This window comes from Bombyx mandarina, chromosome 06, assembly GCF_030267445.1.
Source record: "Bombyx mandarina strain Sakado chromosome 06, ASM3026744v2".
Classification (NCBI taxonomy): Eukaryota; Metazoa; Arthropoda; class Insecta; order Lepidoptera; family Bombycidae; genus Bombyx; species Bombyx mandarina.
This window is the reverse complement of record NC_143213.1, coordinates 3,668,713-3,692,384: the sequence shown is the minus strand read 5'-3', so window position 1 is coordinate 3,692,384 and position 23,672 is coordinate 3,668,713. Positions and strand designations below refer to the sequence as shown.

Genomic DNA, 23,672 nt, shown 5'->3' with positions numbered 1-23,672 from the left:
TGAAATATCTTTAGTGTTATTGTGTCTTTAAAGCAGTTAGTTGCTCTCAATTAAGAAAAATAGTATTATTATTCGCCAATCGAAAAAGTTGATTATTGAAAACACGAATAAAATAAATATATATGTCGTGGATAACGACTTTTAGTTGTCGTGGATAACGACTTTTAGTAATATTAAGACGGTGGTTTTGATTATTATTTTAAATGATGAAATGTTGTTTTGATAAAATGAAGGGTAGACTCCGTAACGCCACAGTATAAAATGGCGGTACGTGGACAGAGTCGTGGCATTCGTGTCAGACAGTGATTCCGTCCGTCTCAGTCAGTGAGTCTCTGGCAGTCAGTCAGTCAGTCAGTCGGTCTGTCAGTATGTGCAACGAAACTGTCGGTTTACCCTGTCATTGTGAAAGCTGTGTGTGTTGAGTTTCAATAATTATTATTGAAAAGTTTTATTGACTAAACTGAGTTCAATCGAATACGAGTGATGACGAAACTACCGCTCAGCCATCCCTGACGTGTGCCTACATATATATACAAGAATTGCTCGTTTAAAGATATAATATTAAACTATTAAACCATTTGATGTGGCTATAAAATTATTTGTTTCAACTTTGTTTTCAGACAAATGCGTTTTCGTAATGTCAAAGCTTGGTAATCCGATGATTTTATACCAAGGCTTCAAATTTAGCTTCCACAAGCGGAGCAGCAGCGGTGTCAAGAAATACTGGTACTGTAGTAAAAGCAACTGCAGAGCTACAATTGTCACTGTGGAGGAAGCTATGATGAAGTTCATGAATGAACACAGTCATTTGTAAAAAAAAATTGTATTGCAGACCTTAATGTAGTTATCTCAAGAGTACTTTAATACAGCTATCGCTCAGAACGGAATGCATAAATGAAATAATAGAAAGGATAGATAGATGGCTGGCTGGCTTACAATATATCCCACCATTAAGTAAGTGGTTTTTCATACATAGATCAATATCTCAACAATTAAGAGATTCTGGAAAATTAAGGCAAGAATAAGAAAAAGAACTAGATATTACTTATTGGAGATACAGGTGTTTAACATTGGAATACCCTTCATAATGGTCTCTGATATTTGGCTCTAGAAATAAGTGAAGGAAGGCAGTGAATAATGTTTAGTCAAGAAAATTATTTATTTAGTGCGTAATTACAATTTATTGCTTGTTTATGTACTATATATGTTTTTAATAAAACAATAAATGCTACAGAATCTTTGAATTTAATTTCGGGTTTAATAAGTTGCTCTAAAACTGAGGTTTTATTTATTCCAGGAATAGTTACGGAGTTTTTATCTCTTTCGATCGTTCTCGACTGAGTACAAATGGAAAAATATTATGCACATATAAATAGTATAAGAGCGTGTTAAAAAAAGGTTAATATTAAAATTAAGAAGTCTTTATTTTGAAATCCATGTAGTGTTATTAGTGTTATTACAAATAAAAATTCTAGTATTTGCTACCATAAAATATATTAATTGAAGTAAAACTCGAGCGATATATTTAATATATTATCACTAGGTAAAACAAACGTGACACATGTATAACGATTTAAATATTTGCAGGTGCGTACATGACGATGACCCCGCATGGCAATCTCATCATAGAACTGGAAGGAATACGATATTATTCGAGTCACAAGAAGAGCAATATTAATTCAACAAAGAAAGTTTACCGATGCTACCGCTGGGACCGGGGATGTAGGGCGAGCCTTACTACCATTGACAATATGATCGTTAGATTCAAGAATACTCATTGCCATGCATAAGTAATTCTTGACTAATAAATAATGATACGTATTAGTTGAAAAATCTGTTTTGTGCTGCCCGTTTTGAATCTTTTGAACTGTATGTAGTCAACCTCTGCCCGCACCGGTAGATATCACTATGCTTCTTGTTTCTTCTACAATATTAAGTATTCATGCATTTCGATTTGAAGACTATGACAGCCTTTACCTCTACATTTACTTTCGTCTTTCTATGCAAAAACTATGCAATAATTATCTTATTTCAAAGTTACAGTAACTGTATATTTAAGTAAATTTTCATATTAAGTTACTAAAATGATCTTTATTTTTAAACTGGCAAGGGATAGGTTTTAGAATTAGTATTTTCTTTAAAAAATCAACAAATCGAGTATTATATTGTATTCATAATTATAAATAAGTAAATTTAACGATGTGCTACATTTAAAGTTGAATGTCTTAATAAAAAAAGCACAATAATCGAACTGTACGTATAGTCTAGAATGTTTTTATTAGCAAATTGAATGTAGAAACTGTGGCATTATGTAAAAAGTGCAAAAATATGGTGTAAAGTAAATTTTAGCGTGGCGTATGTTAGATGTTGTTATTATATGATTTCTCTAATAATGTCTTTTAAATTATGTGATCTGTTGACTGAATTGGTAACATTAGCTGATAACAACGGTGGTGTTGAATTTTAATAGTTTTTCAATAAAACAGTGCATGCTAGTTAAGTAAATTTTATTGAGGACAAAAAATATGTATTTGCAAATTTTTTATTTGCAAAAATTTCATGCACTCAGGTTTGGTTAATTTAAATTAAATTAAAATGGTGAATACTCAACTAATTTGTTTAGTTCGACAATAAAATAACATAACTTATTATGTAAATAAAATGTGTATCAATAAAATTTTTAATTGATTTTATTTGTTGCGGCTTACTCTCATCGATAGGTCCCAAAGGTTTGGTTAGATACATTGCGCATGCATTTCTAGATCCTCAAGAGGTTATTTCTATCTCGTTTATAATTTGCGGGACAAATTGAGGTTCGTATCATTCCTTTGTCAGGTTAGTTAATAAACATAACATTCTATTCGATTTTGATTTACGGATATTTTAGATACAAACTGAAACAATATAAAGATGTTCTAAAATAAACAGAATTTTATACGTATTTGAGTCAATTTACACAAAATACATTAAACTTAAAAAATAGTTAATTAATAATATTATTTATTGAAAAATGAACGAAAGTGGAGAGAGTACACATTAGATTAAATATGATGCATAACAAATTATACTTTTCCTTTCTCACTTTTATTGTTGTGAACTGTAATAATTGACAATGTATTGTGAACTGGAATGAAACATTGACAGTTATGTTTGATAGTAGTATAATAGCGAAAAAATATATATATTCGTATATTTTTTCGTTTCAGTGCCCAGATTCATTCTTTCATCGAAGGGAAATATAATCATAGAATTAGACGGCTATCGGTTCTATACGAATAAACGTGTCGGCAATCGTAGAAATTGGTGGTGTGTTAAATATTCTAGCCAATTTCGTTGCAAAGCTAGCATCATTACCTTAGACAACCATATCTTAAAGTCATCAAAAACTCATACACATTGAATAATAGATGATCAGGATAAAAAGCCGTGAGCCGCTAAATTAGTGTATGATTAAATAAAATAAAAATGCTGTCGATTTTAATGTTGATTCAATCAAGTGTGATTTTTACGAGTTAAATGTAAGCCTTATCGCTAATAAACTATTTCAAAACAAAAATATATCATGTCGATTTGTTGATCCTTTAACTCTTGTTATCGTAATTTTAATTTAATTTAAATTTTAATTTAAGTGCTTTAAGGTGAGGACGACAGAATGTAACAGTATTTAATTTCAAAATTTTGCTCCTTTAAATCCTGAAACTTTTTCTTGGTTTGCAAAGTATCAGCCATACTTTTTAAAATACTTAAATAAGCATAACTAGAATTCACCCAATCTTCTCAATTCGGCCATAATTACTGACAGCTCATGATTAATTTTGACACATATATTTTCTCTCTTGTTTTGTTATTGACATTAATTTTGTAAATATGAGAAGAACGACCGTTTCCGATTTTATGTTTTGATACCACTAAAACTCATTAGTACTCAAACTCAATGATAATAAACAAAAAAATAAAAATTTATTGACAAACATTCAATCTTGAAACTAATTTTTTGTTTTGTTTTAGTGGCCAAATTTGTTCTCTCATCAAAAAGAAATATAAATATAGAACTGAATGGATACCGGTACTACATGAAGTGCCGAGATGGCAATCGTCGGAAGTGGCTCTGCGTGAAATGTTCCAGTAGAAATTGCCGAGCCTTTGTCAATACTATAGACAATCGTATCGTCAAGATACGTGACGAACATACGCATTAAATTCTGTACTAATATTGCAATCTTTATGCCGCAAATGCGTCTGTATGTAGCAGAGAAGTTACGCGTAAATATTCCAAAGAGTATGTATGCAATGTAATACATACGGAATGTTTAAACTTGTATTTTTTGTTCTTTTTTTTGTATTGTTTTGTTTTGTTGTATATTGTATGTTTTGTTATATTTTAAAATGTCAAGACAATGGAACAGTTCGTTCAAGTATTTTCTCTCGTTTTTATGACTACTGACAACTGCTCTATTACATTTGATCTTATTTCTAACAGATGCTAACACGATTTTATTCAGAAACAATGTCTTTAATCTGATTTTTGTTTTTAAAAAAGATCATCAGTTTTCTCAACGAGTTTTTCGAACTTAAACTAAATCCTTTTTTTTTATTGCTTAGATCGGTGTTAAAAGGTAATCGGCCCACCTGGTGTTAAGTGGTGGTTAAATATCGTAATGCTACGTACTCTTTGCTATATTGTAAGATAAATTTTAGATCCGGTTTTTTTAAGTTTTTGAGATTATTACTTATTTTTTTATGTTTGAAAATGCTCATAACTAAAGTAAACAAATACCAAAGATTAATATAAATACGGAGTGCGAATCTAAATATAATACCAAATATGCGGAATTTATCGTTATATGTACGTACGTACACAAAAAAATGTTTGTAATTGGAAATTGGGAAAAAATAATTTTTTTATTTGCTCATTTCCATTATCTATAGAATTAACTATGTCGAGGGGTGAAAGGATATTTGGTTTAAGCGACATTTTTGCAACTTTACAGGAGAGCCATTTAAATGTTAACTAATTTTTTTAATTGCTTAAATGAGTGGACGAGTTCACAGCCCACCTGGTGTTAAGTGGCTACTGGAGCCCATAGACATTTATAACGTAAATTCGCCACCCACCTTGAGATATAGTATAATAGTTCTAGGGGTTTCAAGTATAGATACAACGGCTGCCGCACCCTTCAAACCGACACGCATTACTGCTTCACAGCAGAAATAGGCGGATTGGTGGTACCTACCCGCACGAACTGACAAGAGGTCTTACCATTAGTGATTACGCAAAATTCGGAAAAAAATACCATTACAAAAAAACTTCTTCAGCTATTTATATGGGGTAAACCTAATTGAAGTTCAACTAAAAACATCGAACTGTTAAGGCTAATACCAAATAAAACGGACATTTAATAACAAAGATAAATGTTGCGTATTGAGCGAAATGTCGCTTAAAGCAAATAGTCTTTCGCCCCTCGATATGTTACAGAAAGGAGATGACAGGCAGGACTGCTCATGCTCGAATCATCAACTGAACAGTTATTGTAGTCCCACACTGCTAGGCATGTGCTGTGAACAGTGGTCGGAGTAGGTAGAATGATTTTATACGCAATTGCGTCAAGATATTATAACGTGGACATGCCATTTTATCCATAATAATATTTTTTTTAACTTGAAAAAAAAACCTCATTGGATACAATTTCTATAGTTATGAGATAAAGTAACAAAAACCCCTGTCTTAGTTTTGTCTCATACTGACAAGCGTCGTTTCTAATTCAACAGAAAGGGACAAAATACGGTGTAACTATTCCAAGGCGTTTTTGTATATAATAAAATACTGATTTCTTTCACCCTTAGCTGGCACTGATAGCGTAGATTAATATTATTAATACGTTTTCACCTTAAACACAGATTCATGCTGATTTCAAAATTCCGGAACAAATATCACAATAAATATGAAGTTCCGGTATTTTGGCGGTATATCCATATTATCCTCTACCTTTGACGTCAAAGACCTTAAATTAATCTACCTACTCCGACCTCTAGTTATGACCGTTCAGATATTGTTTTTTTTTACTCGTGGAACTTGTCGAACATTTCGACGTGACACTTACAGCCTGGCCACGGGACATTCGCCGATACGAATATTCGCGCGGTGCGAACGGCGAAGCGTCTAGCGACTAAAACAAGCGCATAGAAATGTACCTAACAAGCCACGCGCACCGGCGACCGGCGAAGCGACCGGCGGAATGTACCGAGCGAATCGCGCGGTGCGGCGGGCGAGCAAAACAAATGCATGAATAAGGACGGCGCAAGCCACGGAGTCGAGCGGTAGTCGCGGCGAATAGTGCAGTGATTAAATGAGTTTAGTTGTTTTCGCCGCGAAAAATGAACGCCGAAATTTTTATATTTTATATTTTTTATTAATTTTTTTTTTTATATTTTTAAACTCGTCGTGGCCGAACGGATAAGACGTCCGGTGTTGAGCGATGCACCGGTAGTCGAATATCAGGCGGGTACCAATTTTTGTAATGAAATACGTACTCAACAAATTTTAATGTTCACGATTGATTTCCACGGTGAAGGAATAACATCGTGTAATAAAAATGAAACCCGCAAAATTATAATTTGCGTAATTACTGGGGGTATGACCTCTTGTGAGTCCGCGCGGGTGGGTACCACCACCCTGCCTGTTTCTGCCGTGAAGTAGTAATGCGTTTCGGTTTGAAGGGTGAGGCAGCCATTATAACTATACTTGAGACCTTAGAACTTATATCTCAAGGTGGGTGGCGCATTTACGTTGTGGATGTCTATGAGCTCCAGTAACCACTTAACACAAGGTGGGCTGTGAGCTCGTCCACCCATCTAAGCAATAAAAAAAAATAGTTGAAATACTAGCTAGACCAGCTATTTGGAAGTCTAGCCACTCAAAGTATTTCTCGTACTTCTTGTGGAATTCTCCATCTATAGGTATACTCCGATTCTTATTCAAATCATGTACTTCACAATCTTTTCCAAATAATAGGTCCTGAACCAAAAAACTATTAATTTGTAAGCAATATCGAGATAATTTCGATATAGACATTTCGCTGTCGGACTTCCTTACTAGTCGCGGCGGCGAACGTGAGTACCCGTGGCCTGCAAACGGTGCTGCGCGAATGGTCGCCTCGCCCACCGCTTCGCTGTTCGCACCGCCGATCCCCGTGGCCAGGCCGTTAGTCCGTAAGATCAGACCGCTGAGTTTCTCGCCGGATCTTCTCAGCGGGTCCCATTTCCGATCCGGTAGTAGAAGCACTCGCGAAGCTGTTCTGCTTGAGCTGATAGGCTTCCTATGGAACCGCTCAGGCATTAATCATGTTCACTCACCCGTCCTGGTGAAACTGGGAGGGTCACCGTACCACCAGCTATTAATTAAGTCTTTATTAAGGTTTTTTATATTTTATTTAACATTTTTCATTATTGGGGTTTACTTTTTGAGCTTGAGCTTTTGTTAATTTATCGAGTTTATATCATTCAGTGATTAAATTATATTTATCATCTAATGTTGTACCTATATAAATAAATGTATACAGAATGGAGATGACGGTGACGCCATTAAAGAAAACATAGAATGTACTAGTCTTGAATACTAAATACTAAAAAAGTACTAATAGTAAACAAAAGTACTAAAAGTACTAAGTAGTGAATACTAAAAAAGTACAAAACAAATCGAAGTCATTAGAAAAAAAATTTAGGAAATGACGAAAGGTCACATACCACATATGATCAAATGACCAAAATATGATCGTGACCCTTCAATTATTTTTGTAGGTACGGCTTTTTAAAAAATATTATACGATATACTCGTGCATTTATGTGGTTCGACTTGTCGAGACCGTCGTCCTCATCTTGTATATTAAAGTATATAAGGGTAGTCTGAAATGTGATAAACGTGATACAGGGTGTGTATAAATGTGCCGTATTGTTAAATTTGATGATATATAATATTTTTAATAAATTTTTGGTGTTCAGCGTGTGTCTTATTTAATGAGTCTTGAAAAATACATAAAACTAAGAAATTAGATTTCTATGCAGATTAAACAAGGCACGTTACGAGTTAGTCTCCAACGTCCACTTTCTTAACCATTGAATACGAGTTAATTAGGTTTTTCTTACAAAGGGTTAAATTTTTTGGAACATAAGAATTATTTTCAAAATAATTCGACTTATTCTGTAAAGATTAGTGATACGTATTAAATAAAGACATAATTTAATTTTACCAATAAAGTTTTTTCATTTTTTTATTAAATCATGTGAAACAGCCTAATGAATTTTTATTTAAATTGACTCAATACAAACTAATCATACACAGATTTCCATAACAATATGGTTCAGGGATTTCTAGTAACGATTTAGAAACTTCTTAGGAAGTTAATATGTTAATTTCTAAAAATTTTAAGTGCTTAAATTCACTTTTCTAGTCGATAATAATTACTCCATCGATACCAATTTTTTTTTCACGATTCCTTTTGTAATCTACGAGTATACGATAGTCAAGTACTACATTTAATTCCGTGATTTTCTAAATATTTATATGTTCCTATATTAATTAAATTTGATATGTTAATTTTTAGATCCATTCTTCGGAACCTCGTGCCGTGGCCGACCGGTAATTGTGTATCAGAATTACCGGTTTCATTTGCACCAGAAATACGGAGAGAAAACCTCATGGAGGTGCGCCAAATGGAGGAACGGATTCTGCAGATCTTCGATAGTTACGTTCGAAGACATCATTGTAAAACTAGGAAAACCTCACAATCACGACTAAATATTATTCACAAACAAACAAGCAAACCAAACACCCCTGCACTCGTCGAGGTAGGAGGAGCTACCGTGCTCAACACTCTAATCAGTTTCCATTTTCGTACCTTCAGGGTCCTGAATGTATCTGTCAGTGGATACGAAATCAGTATTCCACTACGTGTGTGTATATAAAAAAAAAAAAATAAAAAAAAAAAAAAAAAAAAAAATTTGGAAACGTCGTCTGATTTATGCCAAGCTTCTGGCACACCGTGATGCTTAATGTGGACGTGGTCTTCATTTTTGAACCTTTGTAGTCACTGGGACCCGCTGCCTCCAGAAGGCTCTTGACCAGCCACATTGGGAATCCGTAAGCAGACGCGTATTCGAGCGTTAACTACATTCCGTCGCTATTAACAATTGTACTAAGCTACCTGTGTGTAAAGTTAAGTAAACTTTAAGATTTACAAGTAATACTACTTTAGCTATAAGTGTTTACGAATTCTTTCAAACTTTCGCGGCTTTTTGCATTTTAAACATTTTTTAACGGGTTCAGTTCACGATTTTCGCACTACCCGCACATTAGATTTGCATTTAGAATGTGTCTACCAATAACCATGGCACTTGCAATAGCATCGTAATATCGAGAACTCATTAAATGTAAACGTGATAAGTGCCCGTTAAATAATAGTTTCTTTTTTAAATGCATTGTATTTGTGGAAGAAACGCAGTACTGTTTTAAATATATGGACATTTTTAATTTATTTCATGAGATTAATAATATTAGGAGTAAGCAGATGACAATTTCTTGTATGTCAAAAATGTACTTTACCAAGGTAAGAAACTACCAAGTATTTAACTCTACGAGTCTACATCTAAGATCTGTAAATATAATACTTCATAATTAATAATAAATAACTTAAATGTCATCTGATTTATCATTATTATTTTACATAAATAAAAAGTGGTGACTTTTGATGCGAAGAAAGAGTATCATTATTTAATGAGTTCACTGTCATTTTGTTAATTTATTTTTTAACAGGACTAAAGGAAGCTCAAGGTTCAGTATATTTTCATTAACCTTCAGTGGAAAGGGGTTGTGAATAATTAATGACTTGGTTTTTTCTCAGGTGCTATATATTCGATGTCGAGGTATGGCAAACCGGTATTGATCGTCGGCGACCAAAAGTACCATATCCACAAGGCGATCGGTCCCAAGTCCTTTTGGAGGTGCGAGAAATGGCGAAGGGGGAAGTGCAGGACAACGATCACAACATTTTCTAATTCCGTTATAAAAATGAACAAACCACACAATCATTCATAAATGTACTTGTTTCTCAGTTTACTTAAGCTGGTAGACCAGAAAGTAACTAATTTAAATTAACTCTACCACCAACGTTTCCTGCTATGTTCTAATAATTCATAAATACTCTACTTACCACTTTTCTTTTTACCTCAGGAAGGAGAGGTGTCTTACAGCAACCATTACTGTTTTAAGCCCCCACTGACTTTCTCGCCGGATTCTCTCGGTGGTACATTCTGCGATGCATTGTTCTTGCTAGGACTAGTGCTAGCAAATTCTCTCAGGTTGAGCCCGTGAGCTCACTAACCCTTACGGCCGTAGCTGGAATAGCTTTTTAGGCTACCAGTTTAAAAAAACTGTTTTACATCTACATATATATTATATATATGCAATGAAAAACTTTTATTACTTCAAACTCTTTAGTTTTAAAAAAGGACTTTTCTTCAATATCATTCAGTTAAGTCTGTCATTGAGTAAAAAGAGAGTTTAGTTTTTTATAGTTAATGAATACTGTTTACTGTTTAATTTTTAACCCTTCCTCTAATTTTAAAAGAAATTAAGGACTTTAAATATTGTTTTCTTATTATACATAATATAACAGAAAACGCAAGCCTTTATTTAAACCTTTTATTGTTTATTCATTCTGAAATACTCCCTAGCAATAGATGAAATAATCGTTTGTGTTTCTTCGTAATCTATAGAATTTTAACACACAATAACATTTTAACACATAACAATTCATAGTAAAATTGAAGATGTTAGTAATGGAAATACTACTTACTGTTACTGTAACATAATATACAATGTACAAAACATAAATTAAAATTTCAAAATTAAAGGCAGGTCGGGTTTTTTTCAAAAATTGCTTTAGTAGGTACAGATTCGTTTGAATTTTTTTTTGGGATTTTGGCTTATTTTTTTATTTAAAGAAAATTTAACCAAAAAATTGTGACATTTCCATGATGCCCCAGAACCAATTACACTTTGAAAATTGAGATAACGAACACGGGACCTTATTAATCTAATCGCGAGAAAAGTTAATTGATTAACAATATATTGAAATGGAATTGTATCAGTTCACGTGAAGCTTTAAAAGTATTTTACTATTGTTTATTACCGAAGCCTATCTTGAATCTTCTCTTGTTGTTTTTAGTTATTTATATCTATTTTACAATGATTCTTAACATACCTTAATCTTGCAAAATGACAAACGTTAAAAAATAAATGTTACAGAAGTTTTTGTTTTCATTATTATGAAAAAACGTAAACAATTTCCTAGTACTGAAACCGAGGTTTTACAATGAGTATGATTATTAGCATTTTTTGCTACCGAAGATCAACAAACGAGCTTCATTTCCAACGGGTGTGAAACGATTAACGGAGTCAATAAACATTTTAATAAACTCGATCGTTTAGACTTGACCACATAATAAAGTGGATGTTGATACCGAATCAGTTCATAATACGCCTTAAACTATTTTATCACATCGTTAATGGATATTTAGGTATGTATTTGTTAATGAGAAATAAAAAAAAAATCGTATAATTTCGCAGATGTAGTCTGGACCCAGTCTAGGCAAGGCAGGCCGATGCTGCAGATGGGATGCTATCGATTCTACCAGCACAGCAGCTATAAGACCAGCAAAACCAGGTGCTACTGGATCTGCAATAAATGGTGCAATGGCTGCAGGGCGTCCATAACGACATTCAACGATGAAATTTGGAAAATGAACAGTTTACATACTCACGAATAATTTATATGTTTGTAATTTCGTGACCTTCGTCATTGTCTTCTTTTTATTGCCCTTATCCCACTTTGTGAGGTAGGCGTAGCATGTCTTCTTTATCCATTCAAGCCTATTACAAGTCATCTGATATCCTTCTTTCTTCTCACACAGCCCATACAAGTCTTTTTATGTCCCTTCGTCGCTTACCATGGGACATATGTATGTAAGTCATTAATATTTGTCTAGTTCTCCTTATTTGAACTTTAGTTGATAGATCTATGAGATTGACTAATCGGTCAAACCTCATCTCACAACAACTCAGATAATATGTTTGCGGTAATTTCCAATAATAGGGCGATTTTTTTACTAAGTGAAGAAAATATGCAGCAAATTACATTGTTTATAAAATTGTACCGGTTTTGCATGCTTTTTTAAATAGATTTAATTTGATTTAGTCAATTTTTATTTGATAACAAAACAAACACAAAACGTAGATCAATCAAGTATTTATACTAAAATAAAATTGGAGTAAAAAATCTTTGAAAGGGTTATTTTTCTTAATGCGAAAAGGCAGTTGAGCTCTGTGCTAATGTAAAAATTTCGTAATACTTGTTAAGGTGATTTTGAAACAAGATTGTTCAGAAGAATAATAGATATTTTTATCACACTGTTAATTAAATATAGACGGACAAAATATAACTCTTAAAGGTGTTTTTTTTCAGGGATATTTTTTACGGTTTCCCGTTTAGGAAAGCCGGTACTACAATTCGGTAATTATCGTTTTAATAAAAATAACAAGAGCCGTGGAAGTAAAGCGTATTGGACATGCAGCCGATCCGGTGGTAAAACGTCATGTAAGGCTTCCATCACGACTATTGATTATTTAATTGTAAAGTACATTGATTGTCATAATCACTGAACAACTGTCCGCTTCATAGAATCTGTTTTAGTAATGCTATCGTGTCATGTTGCTTGCATAACTTGATGATTTTAATCTCACGCCTAAGTCTAGGTGACGGCATCAAGGTTATAGTGCCAATGGGCAGAAGTGGTTGCTGGAGAGAAAATGCTTCTACGCTTTCTTTTTAATGGTCAAAAACAAATAGGCATAAGAGAAAAACAGACAGACAATATAGATCAATTAGCTGTGATCTTACATTTAAGTCTAAAATTCTGATTATCTACTACAGGAATATGGATAATAGTCTTTAATCAAGAGTTTTACATCTTAAATCAAGATTTTCATATTTCTATCTATTTATAAGTTAAAAAAAAGATACATTAAATCGTATTCTCGAATAGTTTCATTTTGCAATTGTTCAAAAGGAAAGGTGAGATGTTTTCGCCAAGAGGCAGTTTGTTGCGTTATGATGCAGTAGCAACACAAAATGTACCGAATTGTACGTTATTACTCGTAATAAACATAAAATATTTTGATAAGAATGACAGTATATTTATGTATACTTTAAAAATATGTATTTTTATAATAACAATAGAATTAGACATTACCTCAAGTGACGATACTTTAAGATACGATTATTTTTAACATGAATATTATGAACAGGCATTTTTCATTTAAGAAAAATGAACGAAAATGTAAAGAAATTTTGTTGAAATCGGGTGTACCGCAGTATACAGATGGTAATTGTATAAATGTACTATTGTTTGACCAGTTGTTTGTAACTTATCGGTGGATATATGGGATTTAGGAGTTAGCAAAATATAACGACTTTTTGGCGGGAACGCGAGGTGTGAAGTTATGTGATTTGTTTTATTTTGTCTATTTAGTGTTTCTTCAGGTTTAAATGTGTAATAACGGTGGTTTATTAACTGTTTAATATCTGTGAAAGTGCACAAACGTGGGAAAATGAAACAAAACTGCTGGACGTAACTTTACGGGATCCTCCAAAAAGTCCACTAAAAAAATCACAGTAATTGACCACCATTTTACTGAGATTATATTTCATCCCATATCATCTCATCTCATTTCATTTAATTTCATCCCATTTGGTTAATGTGTCAAGTTAATCATCTTCATTTCATTTCATTTCACTCCATATTTTTCATATAAATAAGAATATAAATTAAAGTAAGATATGACCTAAAGGTCTTAGTTACCAGGTCATAAAATGCCTTAAAAAAATCCTAATATTGAATTTTGAAAAACCAAAACAATTGAATTTTACCCACATTTACAAAAAATAATGCCAAAATGAAAACTAGACATTGTGATACTTGATTACGTTACCACATCTCATATTGAAATTGAATCTAAAAATCGAAATGTCGATTTTAGTCTAATTAAGACCTCCGGGCGAACAATAATTTGTCTTGACAAAACTCCTATTTTTATGAAATCATTTTAAAGATTGAATAAATTTTTTTGAATTATTGTGATACTTCTTCTAAAACATCCTCTGGATTCACCCTAAGCCTAATGGGGTTTCATGCTTCATGGCGATCCATAATGAAAAAATATTTATTATGATTGTGCATTTCATACTAAAAAAATAATAATTTCATATTTCTTCAGTTTCTTTACCGGTCATTTTTAATGAAGAATGTGAAAATTAGTAAAATAAATATTCTGAGAGGTCGTGATTAAAATCCTTGTTCATTATTTGATTTTACATCTACCCACATTTTGAATATTATAGATTTCGTAGTCCTCATTGTAATGTTTAGATTCATGTGATAAAGCGTTTTTTAATTTTTTTATTTCTGAGGCTGATACCCGATGTTCAGTGGTCACCGGAGCCCATAGACAGCTACAACGTAAATGCCGCCACCTACCTTGAGATATGGGTTCTAAGGTCTCAGTTTTTATAGTACAACGTCCGCCCCACACATCAAACCGAAACGCATTACTGCTTCACGCCAAAAATAGGCAGGGTGGTGGCTCCCACGCGTGCGGTCTCACAAGACGTCCTAGCTCCAGTAATTACGCAAATTATAATTTTGTGGGTTTGATTTTTAGTACACGATGTTATTCCATCACCGTGGAAGTTATTCGTGAACAAAAGCGTGCAATGAGTTCCCATCATCATCATCACCACAGTAGTAATAGAGTCGTCTTTCTTTCTACTTCAATAATCAATTATTATATTTTCGTTAACACTCTCTGTCACTCTTCCATACTATATATACACCCTATATGACTAAGGAACTCTGCACTCACATTCTTCTTCTATTTTTACTCGTCATAGTCCAGAAACCATGTAGTTGCTCATTTAGTTTAGTCCACTATGTCATTTTGTCGGGGTTATTCCTCTAGATCAGGGGATCCCAAACTTAATTTGTCTACTGCCCACTTTGAGAATAAAATATTTATTAGCGCTCATATTTTTTCACCTACTTAAAAACTATCATAGCGAGAGCTCAGTCAGTGTCTAAGAGTCTGAATGAAATTACAAATTGCCACCCAAGCCTTTATCTACACAATGCCCCTATTTTTTTCTGGGTCTCTTACCGCCCCTCTTTAGGCCTGCAACGCCCACAAGGGGGCGCTTTCGCCCACTTTGGGAAAGGCTTCTCTAGATTTTCGACTGAGTAGGGAAACTGCGAATTTTCCTATTATGAGATGATCTAACATTTAGTAGTATCAGGCTAAAATCATATAATTTTCAGGTCCAGTTTTCTCGGTATCACGTTGCGGTGGGCGTGTCCTGATAGTCGACGGTAACAGGTATCACCGAAATAATCGGAGTAAGGGTCCGAGAGCGACGTGGTTTTGTAGTAAACGAACCAAAGGATGTAAATCTTCCCTTGTTATATGTAACGATGTTATTGTTGCGATCAACCACGGTCATTCACATCAACGGTGATATTGAACAAATCATGATTGAAACTTTATAATTCATTTTTGATCGAATGTGTGGGTGTTGTTAGCTTCTCCTAGATGAGCAGGAGGTTTACAAGTTACCGCTATTCAAGTCTTGAAGTTTTGAGGTTGTAGGCGGTTAAGTAGTAACTGGAACTTATAGATATCACAATGAAAAAACCACCATCTCTTTCTCCACGGAGCTGAATTCTGAATTGTATTGTGATAGTAGCAATCGTGCCCTTCAATTAATTTATTTGAGTTAAAACCTCGTACGGGTACTGATGCCACTTCAGGGTATGTTTCTGGTGCAGTTCCAACAACATAAAATCGGTGGCGTGTGAATAGTTTCAACAAAGCGCAGATTTCATATATACACGAATAATATGACCAAAACGTTCCTTAAAAATATCAATGCTGCGGATTTAATGTGATTTTTAATTAGCGTTCTGCGTAATGACAGCTTGTAAATTCATAAAAGTAGGATCGTAGTGAAGCGTGGCGCCGCAACTGAGGTCTCTTGTAAGGAAACCGCATCGCATGGTACTGTTGGGGCTGGGAAATAAAATCATAGTTCTTACATTTACCTTTGAGTCCTGAAAATCTCAGAAGATAAATTATTCGGTAGGCGTATTGATAACTTTAAAAATGTACTGTCTATGTATGTATTCGGAAAAAAACCTGTGGTTATAGTGTATGCTTCAAAAACATCTACCATAAACAAAAATATGTGAAGTAAATGCGAGATTAAACATTAAAAGTGATTTTAAACACTTTTTTCTTTTTATACTCCGTTTATTGTGTCTGCTACATTGATACTAGAATCTACTGATGTATTTTTTTGCTTGTCTGAAGCAGGTTACATGATTACTATTACCTGTTACGCTAGAATTTTCCTAGCCTTTATATATTTTTATTTGTTTCCATTCCGATATAAAATGTACATTATTTTCAGATGTTTTCATAACAAATACCAAATTTGGGCATCCTTTAATGCTAATAGGTAATCATCGTTTCTACAAAAACAACCGCAGTCACGGATCCAAGGCCACTTGGTTCTGCTATAAGAACAGATATCACTGTCGAGCGTCTGTAATTACTTATGATGACGTTATTATTCAAGTGAGAAACGAACATAATCATTAGTTTTCGCGTTATGTTATATTAATTTTACTGTAGCGAGATAAAATAGATTTTAAAATGTCTAACCGTGCGCTTTAAAACTGCGTTCATTAAATTGTAACTGTAGTTTTGCATGGGCCTCGGATGATTAAACGAAAAACACACTAATACATCAAAATTTAAAAACGAAGAGACTAATACTTTATAGATGAGTATGAGGGAGAGATGGATTTGGTGACGCAGTGGGAATATCTAGTAGTAACGACATAATATACCGTAATGTGCATCCTTTTTTTGTGATTTGAATATTACTTTGGCCATATTTATAGCTTTGTCATTTGTAAATTTGTTTTTCAATACCTCTAATTGGCATTTTTTTCGGTTTATATTTTATACATATATAGATATAGTATGTGTGGAATTAGTTTTAACTGAAAAACTATTGATTGATTATCTTCACATGATTGTAAATTTTGATTATGACTGTGTAAATAATTTAACAAAGGATCCATAAAATATACTAAATATTACAACGATAGTAATTGGTTTTGTATCATGTTTAGTTTATATTACATTGAAAACACACACGCTTATTGGTTTTTTATTATTACAAGTCAATAATCATTCAAAATATCTGAATAATCACATGAAACATTGATTTGATTATTTGTTGAATTACTTTGTACTGATTTTGTAAATGAATTTTCTTTTCTTGATTGAGAAGAGTTTAATAGGAATAGTTAGCCGTTAAACTGATTTTTTTTTATCGAATTTTAGCACCGACGTTCACTACATCCCGTTACGGTAAGCCCGTGCTAGAGATGGGCAGATATCGGTACAACCGGAATAATAGGAGTAACGGGCCAAGGTCGCTTTGGGTTTGTTCACGGTATAGCTCGGGTTGTAGGGCCACTATCATCACTATCGACGATGTTATAGTCAAAGAGAAAAACTTGCATAGTCATTGATTCTTCACCTTTATTTATTTCTTGTATTAAATAATGTTGAGACTGGAATTTACGTGATTTTACCTTTTGTATGAATATTGTGTAACTGAGACGCGGTATCGCGTGAAGAGTTTCGATAATTTACGCGTGTACACTCAAATCACGGTATGTACTTTAATGGTAACGCAATGAACATCGTATTATTGCAAAACCCCGGTCGAGATTCAAATGCTAAAATCATGTCTGTTCGATTCGTTGTGACGGATCCAAAGGAAAAGTTTAACTATTTGAAAACTACTAAAATTATTTTTGTAAAAGTTGTAAAACTTTCCACGCTGTTTGTTAACATTTTCCGATCTTAATTTTGAATAATTGTTATTAAAAATATTAAAAAAATGTCTTGGCGTCAATTTGTCTTCTTATTTTTTCGTGCATTGGATTGATCGCTGGCATGTTATTCTTCCACGAGAAAACCTCTTTTGAGTAGCAAAAATACAGATCTTTTAAAACTAGCCTCACCATATGTGCCGCATGCTAGCATTAAAATTTAGGGTTGAACTGGTGCAACTTTTTAGGACAGTACTAAATTAATGATCAATTTACAGGTCCAATATTCAGGCAGTCGAGATATGGAAATATAGTGATGGATTATGGCAACAACCGATACAACAAGTGCTCGTCCCGGACAAAGAACTCGCTTAAGATGAATTGGATTTGCAACAAACTGGGCTCTGGTTGTCGGGCTATGGTGACCACCATTAACAATGACATCGTCAAGACGAGGAACAGTCACAATCATTAAATAGTTGGGAGCGCGTGTTGTGAGGATGTTTTTTTTTGTTATTGCCTTTGTAGGCAGACGAGTACACGGCCCACCTGATGGTGAGTGGTTACCGTCGCCCATAGACTTCAGCAATGCCAGGGGCAGAACCAAGCCGCTGTCTACCGCTTAATACTCTCCACAAGCCTCGTTTGAAGAAGGACATGTCATAGCGCTCGGGAAACACCGTGGAGGGGAGCTCATTCCATAGCCGGATGGTACGTGGCAAAAAAGACCTCTGGAAACGCACTATGGATGACTGCAGTGGCTCCAGGTAGTATGTCCGGCTCGAGGATTCGATTCATTTCTCACGGCGCGCGGCATCCACATTGTACATCTGAGATTGAATACCACGGTTCTATTATTTAATATCAAAAACGTATAAGTTGAAGTTTTTTGTGCAGTATTTTAAAGCCCTAGCTCGTGTAAGCTAATAAAATTTATTATTTTAATTCTACATATTTAAGCTAAGCTAATTTAAAAAATATATGTTGAATCATTATGTAGGATACATGTTTTAATGTTTTACCAACTTCAAGAACCGACTATCGGTTTCTTCAAGTAAGGTAGTAAAGTAAAATTAGTGAACTAAATAAATAAATAAACTTATAATAAGATGCTTCGTCTGCTTAAATTCTAACAAAATTTTAGTGTTGGTATTTCCAGGGTTTTGGGTAGTTTTAGACATAATAGAAACACTTTAATGGCCTTATCTCTCGGTTGTTTGATTTGTCACTGACGACTTTAAGGAAACTTAATTAAAACTTCTTTTAGACTGTATCATTTTTGATGCTTCGAATGATTTATATATAATATAGATTCCAAGGTTACGATCGACTAAGGTGTTATTCTTATATGATGACGAATATTGTGCTAACTACCGTCAATTATAATATTTTATTTAAAAAAAAAAAATAGTTGGTGAGATGTAATAATACGAAACACGTAAGCTGTAAAGTATCAGTAACTTCCAAAAAAGTTGCCTGCTTCAGGATTGATTCCTGTTATTCCTTTAGCTAAGATTGATAACAACCCACAGGCAGCTTGGGCTAGTTCTTAGCATTACTATAAATGAGGGAGCCCCATTTTCATCTAGTGATCTGTAATTTCGGCTACCTTATCCCTAATTTGCTATTATAAAAATTTTTATAGAAGACTAAAGTCATAAAATGTTTTTATTAAAAATAAACAATCTTTCAAAATTGTGTGTAACATTGTAATGCTTTTAAAATTATCCTTAGTATTTATTTGGAGTATGTATGGAGTATACATATAAGGAGTAGTATTAAAGTATGGAGTTATTGTTATTATTAATCAATTATTGTGTTCTAAAAGAAAATAAAATTACTGTAAAATGGTTTATATTGTATTTATTTAAAGGAAGTTTGCTGGATAAAAAAAATGACCAGAGAATGAACGAGTCTACATAATGTGCGGATTGAAGAAAATATCTGTACAGCAAATAAAATGAAAACAACCTAACCTTCTTCTTCTTGCCGTGATCCTACATTATGTGGGTTCGTCACATGTCTTCTTATCACGCTGCAAAAGGATTTGTCCTTTGAAGTTTTACGTCTGGCCACTTACCTGACATCAACCCTCCTTCAGGTATATCTTCATATGTGCATTGCAACGTGCCATAGGTTGTATAGGTGCCACGGGTTTACCTATTGGTGCTTTATCACTTGGACCTTTTTTGGTTAAAATTTTATTAGTATAAACATAAACACTAAAATTTAGTTTCAAATTCTGAAAAATACAAAATTGCACGTACTATATGATTAAATTGTAAGAATCGGACAATGGTGTCGATAATGGAGATAACAATGACAGTTTGAAATAAACCGTTATATATTTGTTGCTAGAACTTAAACGAACCAAAGTTATATCAAGGACTTGTCAAGTCAAATGAAATAACAAGTCCTTGATGTAACTGTGAAAAAATTTGTTACGAGGTAAATAGACAACACTGTATGCGAGTGAATTTCTTCCAGAATACATGTTGTTCTTTGTTGCATTAGTTGTTGCTTAAATTATTTTATGCCATAAAGTTTCTTCAAACGAAATGCTGCCGTTGATATACTTTTAATTTGACAAAAAATTATTCAACGATGCTATAAGGCTATGTCTTTTTATACATATAAATGTAAATGTAATAAAACTTTTGATAGTTTTATGTTTTACAGGTGTACTGTTTTATATTTAAATTGTACAGTTTATCAGTAATTATTTTTAATAAGATAAAATTTTAAAAGTTCGCAATGAATTTAAGCCTTCACAAATTCAATATTCGTTCGGGCAGCGTTATGGATTTGAACGACAGAGTACGATGGTAGTGCAGGAAACAAAAACTTCGATGTCCCTTAAGTGTAACAAAAAGATTGTCTTTCTCAGGAAAGAACACAATCATAATCCTGGATTCCTCTGCTATGGCAAGATAGTCGGCTTAACCGGAGTGATATGGGAGTGCTCATAATAAGTGTTCCTATGGGACTGAGCTGTCCATACTCGTCATTCGTCTCACATTGTTGGGGGGACCCGTTTTTTTCACCCACAAAAATATCCAAAGAAAGTTTTTCCAAATTCAATTGGGTATTTCAAACTCATGAAAAATACACGAGAGGGTTATCTTTGCAGATAAACAGCCAACAATAATTCAAACCAAAAGAGGGAAGCCGCTCCTGATAATTGGCGAACACAAATACAATTGTAAGAGTGTACAGGGATCGAAGATCAGATGGGCCTGTAACCAAATTACTCCGAAGGGATGCAAGGTCAAAGTCCTTACGTGGGATAATAAGATCATTAAAATTGAAAATGTTCATAATCATTAAATGATTCACTCAAAATCGGACTAGTATACGTGAAAAGCTTTGATGTTTGTGTTTATAGACTCTAAGCTCGATTGGCTGATTTCATTTCGTATAGTTTTGTGACTTTTGAGAAAAGCTAGAGTGTTTGTTCCTCTTAAATTTTATCGTATATCTATAAGAATAACAAAAATCATAATAATATCGAGGGGTAAAAGGCTATTTGATTTAAGCGACATTTCGCTTAATACGCCACATTTATATTCGTAATTAAAGGTTTGCTTTATCAGGTATTAGCATCAACAATTCGATGTTTTCAATTGAACTTCGATTAAGTTTTTTTGTTGTGATATTTTTTCCAAATTTTAAACTTTAAATGGCTCTCCTGTAAAGTTGCAAATATGTAGCTGTAAACCAAATAACCTTTGACCTCTCGATATGTAAATAAAAAAATATGATAAAGTAATCATATTAGGTGGATATTAGTTACAATCGAAATCATTGAATGAGTTAAAAAAATAAAGTATACCGATAAATCTTTACTATTTTTATTTATTTTTGAAATGAAGAAGAAAAATACAATTTACCTAATTAAAAAATTTTAATGATTGGTCTGTCTGCTATGAACCATTTTAACATAACATTAAATTGTTTGCTGCAGATTTACAAGATATAAATTTCAAAATATGCGCAAGAAAACTTTTTTATAAAGGATATGCGTTCAGGAAAAACAAGGAAATGCACTACAAAGCTTGGTGGGTGTGTGTGAAACGCTCTTCGAAGAATTGTCGGGCCTCCATTACCACTTTTAATAATAAATTGTTAAAATTGGGACCGGGGCATTCACATTAAGATTACGTTTTAAATAAAACAGTAATAAAATATATTATTATAAAATATATTGTGATGTAATTTACTTTAGTGGCAGAGTAGTTTGAATGATATGGAAATGTTCATGATTCCCTCGTATCTATTTTAAGATTTCACATATATTATAGTGTAGTTTGTAATAAAACTTGATCTCATTATAACTAAATAAACCACAGTAATAGATCTTTTTTTTGTCTAAAAGTAAGTCACTGTACTTACTCATTTTAAAGGATGCGGTGTTCAAATCGCGCAGCAGTTTTTTTTTTTTTTTTTAAGAAATTTACATATTTAATAGGTAATTGTCTGACTCGATGGTGCAATAGAGCGGCTTGCGCGGAGGGTCGTAAGTTCGATTCCCACATCGAGCAAACATTGTGTGACGAACATGTTCGTTTTCTCTTTGTCTGGGTGTTTATTATCTATATATGCATATATTTGAACATATATAAGTATGTTTGTCAGTCTCTGGTACACAGATAATCCTAAATTTGGGCCGGATGACCGTGCGTGATTTGTTCCCAGTTATTAGTTATTAATTCGTGCTTACGACCGCTACATATTAAATTCAATTACACATATCACATGTGTCAAAGTCATGTGTATGTAACATACGCACGAAGTATAACCTCATTAATGATTTTGGATAGCAATAGCTTGAACCACTTTTAATCATTTGGTCTCTATTCATTTATCGTTTCAAATTCAAATTCAAATTCAAATTCAAAATCATTTATTTCAACTTGGATGTCATCAAAAACACACTTGTTGAATGTCAAAATGTAAAAGAAAATGTTAACTCTACCACCGGTTCCAAAAAAAGCCACAGTCCTGAGAAGAACCGGCGAAACAAACTCAGCGGGCTTTTTTTTTTTTTTTGTATTTTCTCAACTATTTTCTTTTTTTTTAAACAAGAAAACATATTTACAGTATACAAAAAAACAAGTCAAAAAAATACAATTCAAATAAATAATAATAATAATGAAAAATGAAAAGGCCAGGAGCGAACGCCTCATTCCCACGTAGTGCCATCTAGTAAAAAATCCTTAACTTTATAATATGCCTTGTTGCACAAACGTTCCTTGACAGTTTTCTTAAATCTATGAACAGGTAGTAGTTGAACGTTTTGTGGGATCTTGTTGAAAAGCTGTACACCCAGCCCCCTGAAAGAGTTGCTTATTTTCTTAATTCGAGCCGCCGGCAACGCAAGCCTATGTTTGTTCCTAGTGTTCACATTATGCAAATCGCAGACTCTGGGGAATTCTACAATGTTTTTACGCACGTACAATAAATTTTCAAAAATGTATTGGGACGCTAAAGTTAGAATTTTGATTTCCTTAAACTTGTCCCTCAAGGATTCCCTCGGGTGCATATTATAAATAGCACGAATAGCCCTCTTCTGCAGGATGAAAATCGTTTCGACATCGGCAGCATTGCCCCATAGCAAAATGCCATAGGACATAACACTATGAAAATAACTGAAATAAACT

General features: G+C 33.4%; 1 protein-coding gene across 26 annotated transcripts in view; it reads left to right on the top strand.

The window, feature by feature from the left end:
• The window catches only part of LOC114239888 (uncharacterized), a 471,744-nt gene that overhangs the window by 111,352 nt on the left and 336,720 nt on the right, over positions 1 to 23,672 (top strand). The window contains exons 5-6 of one of the 26 annotated variants that reach the window (XM_089728040.1): positions 12,519 to 12,650; positions 15,424 to 16,389. The exons of 24 other annotated variants lie outside the window; for them this stretch is intronic. In XM_089728040.1, the coding sequence (XP_089584166.1) occupies positions 12,519 to 12,650; positions 15,424 to 15,620 (329 nt within the window). In that variant the 3' untranslated portion in view covers positions 15,621 to 16,389. Of the gene's footprint in view, positions 1 to 8,600; positions 9,755 to 12,518; positions 12,651 to 15,423; positions 16,390 to 23,672 lie in introns of those variants that run through there. One more of the 26 variants, XM_089728073.1, reaches the window with a different exon arrangement.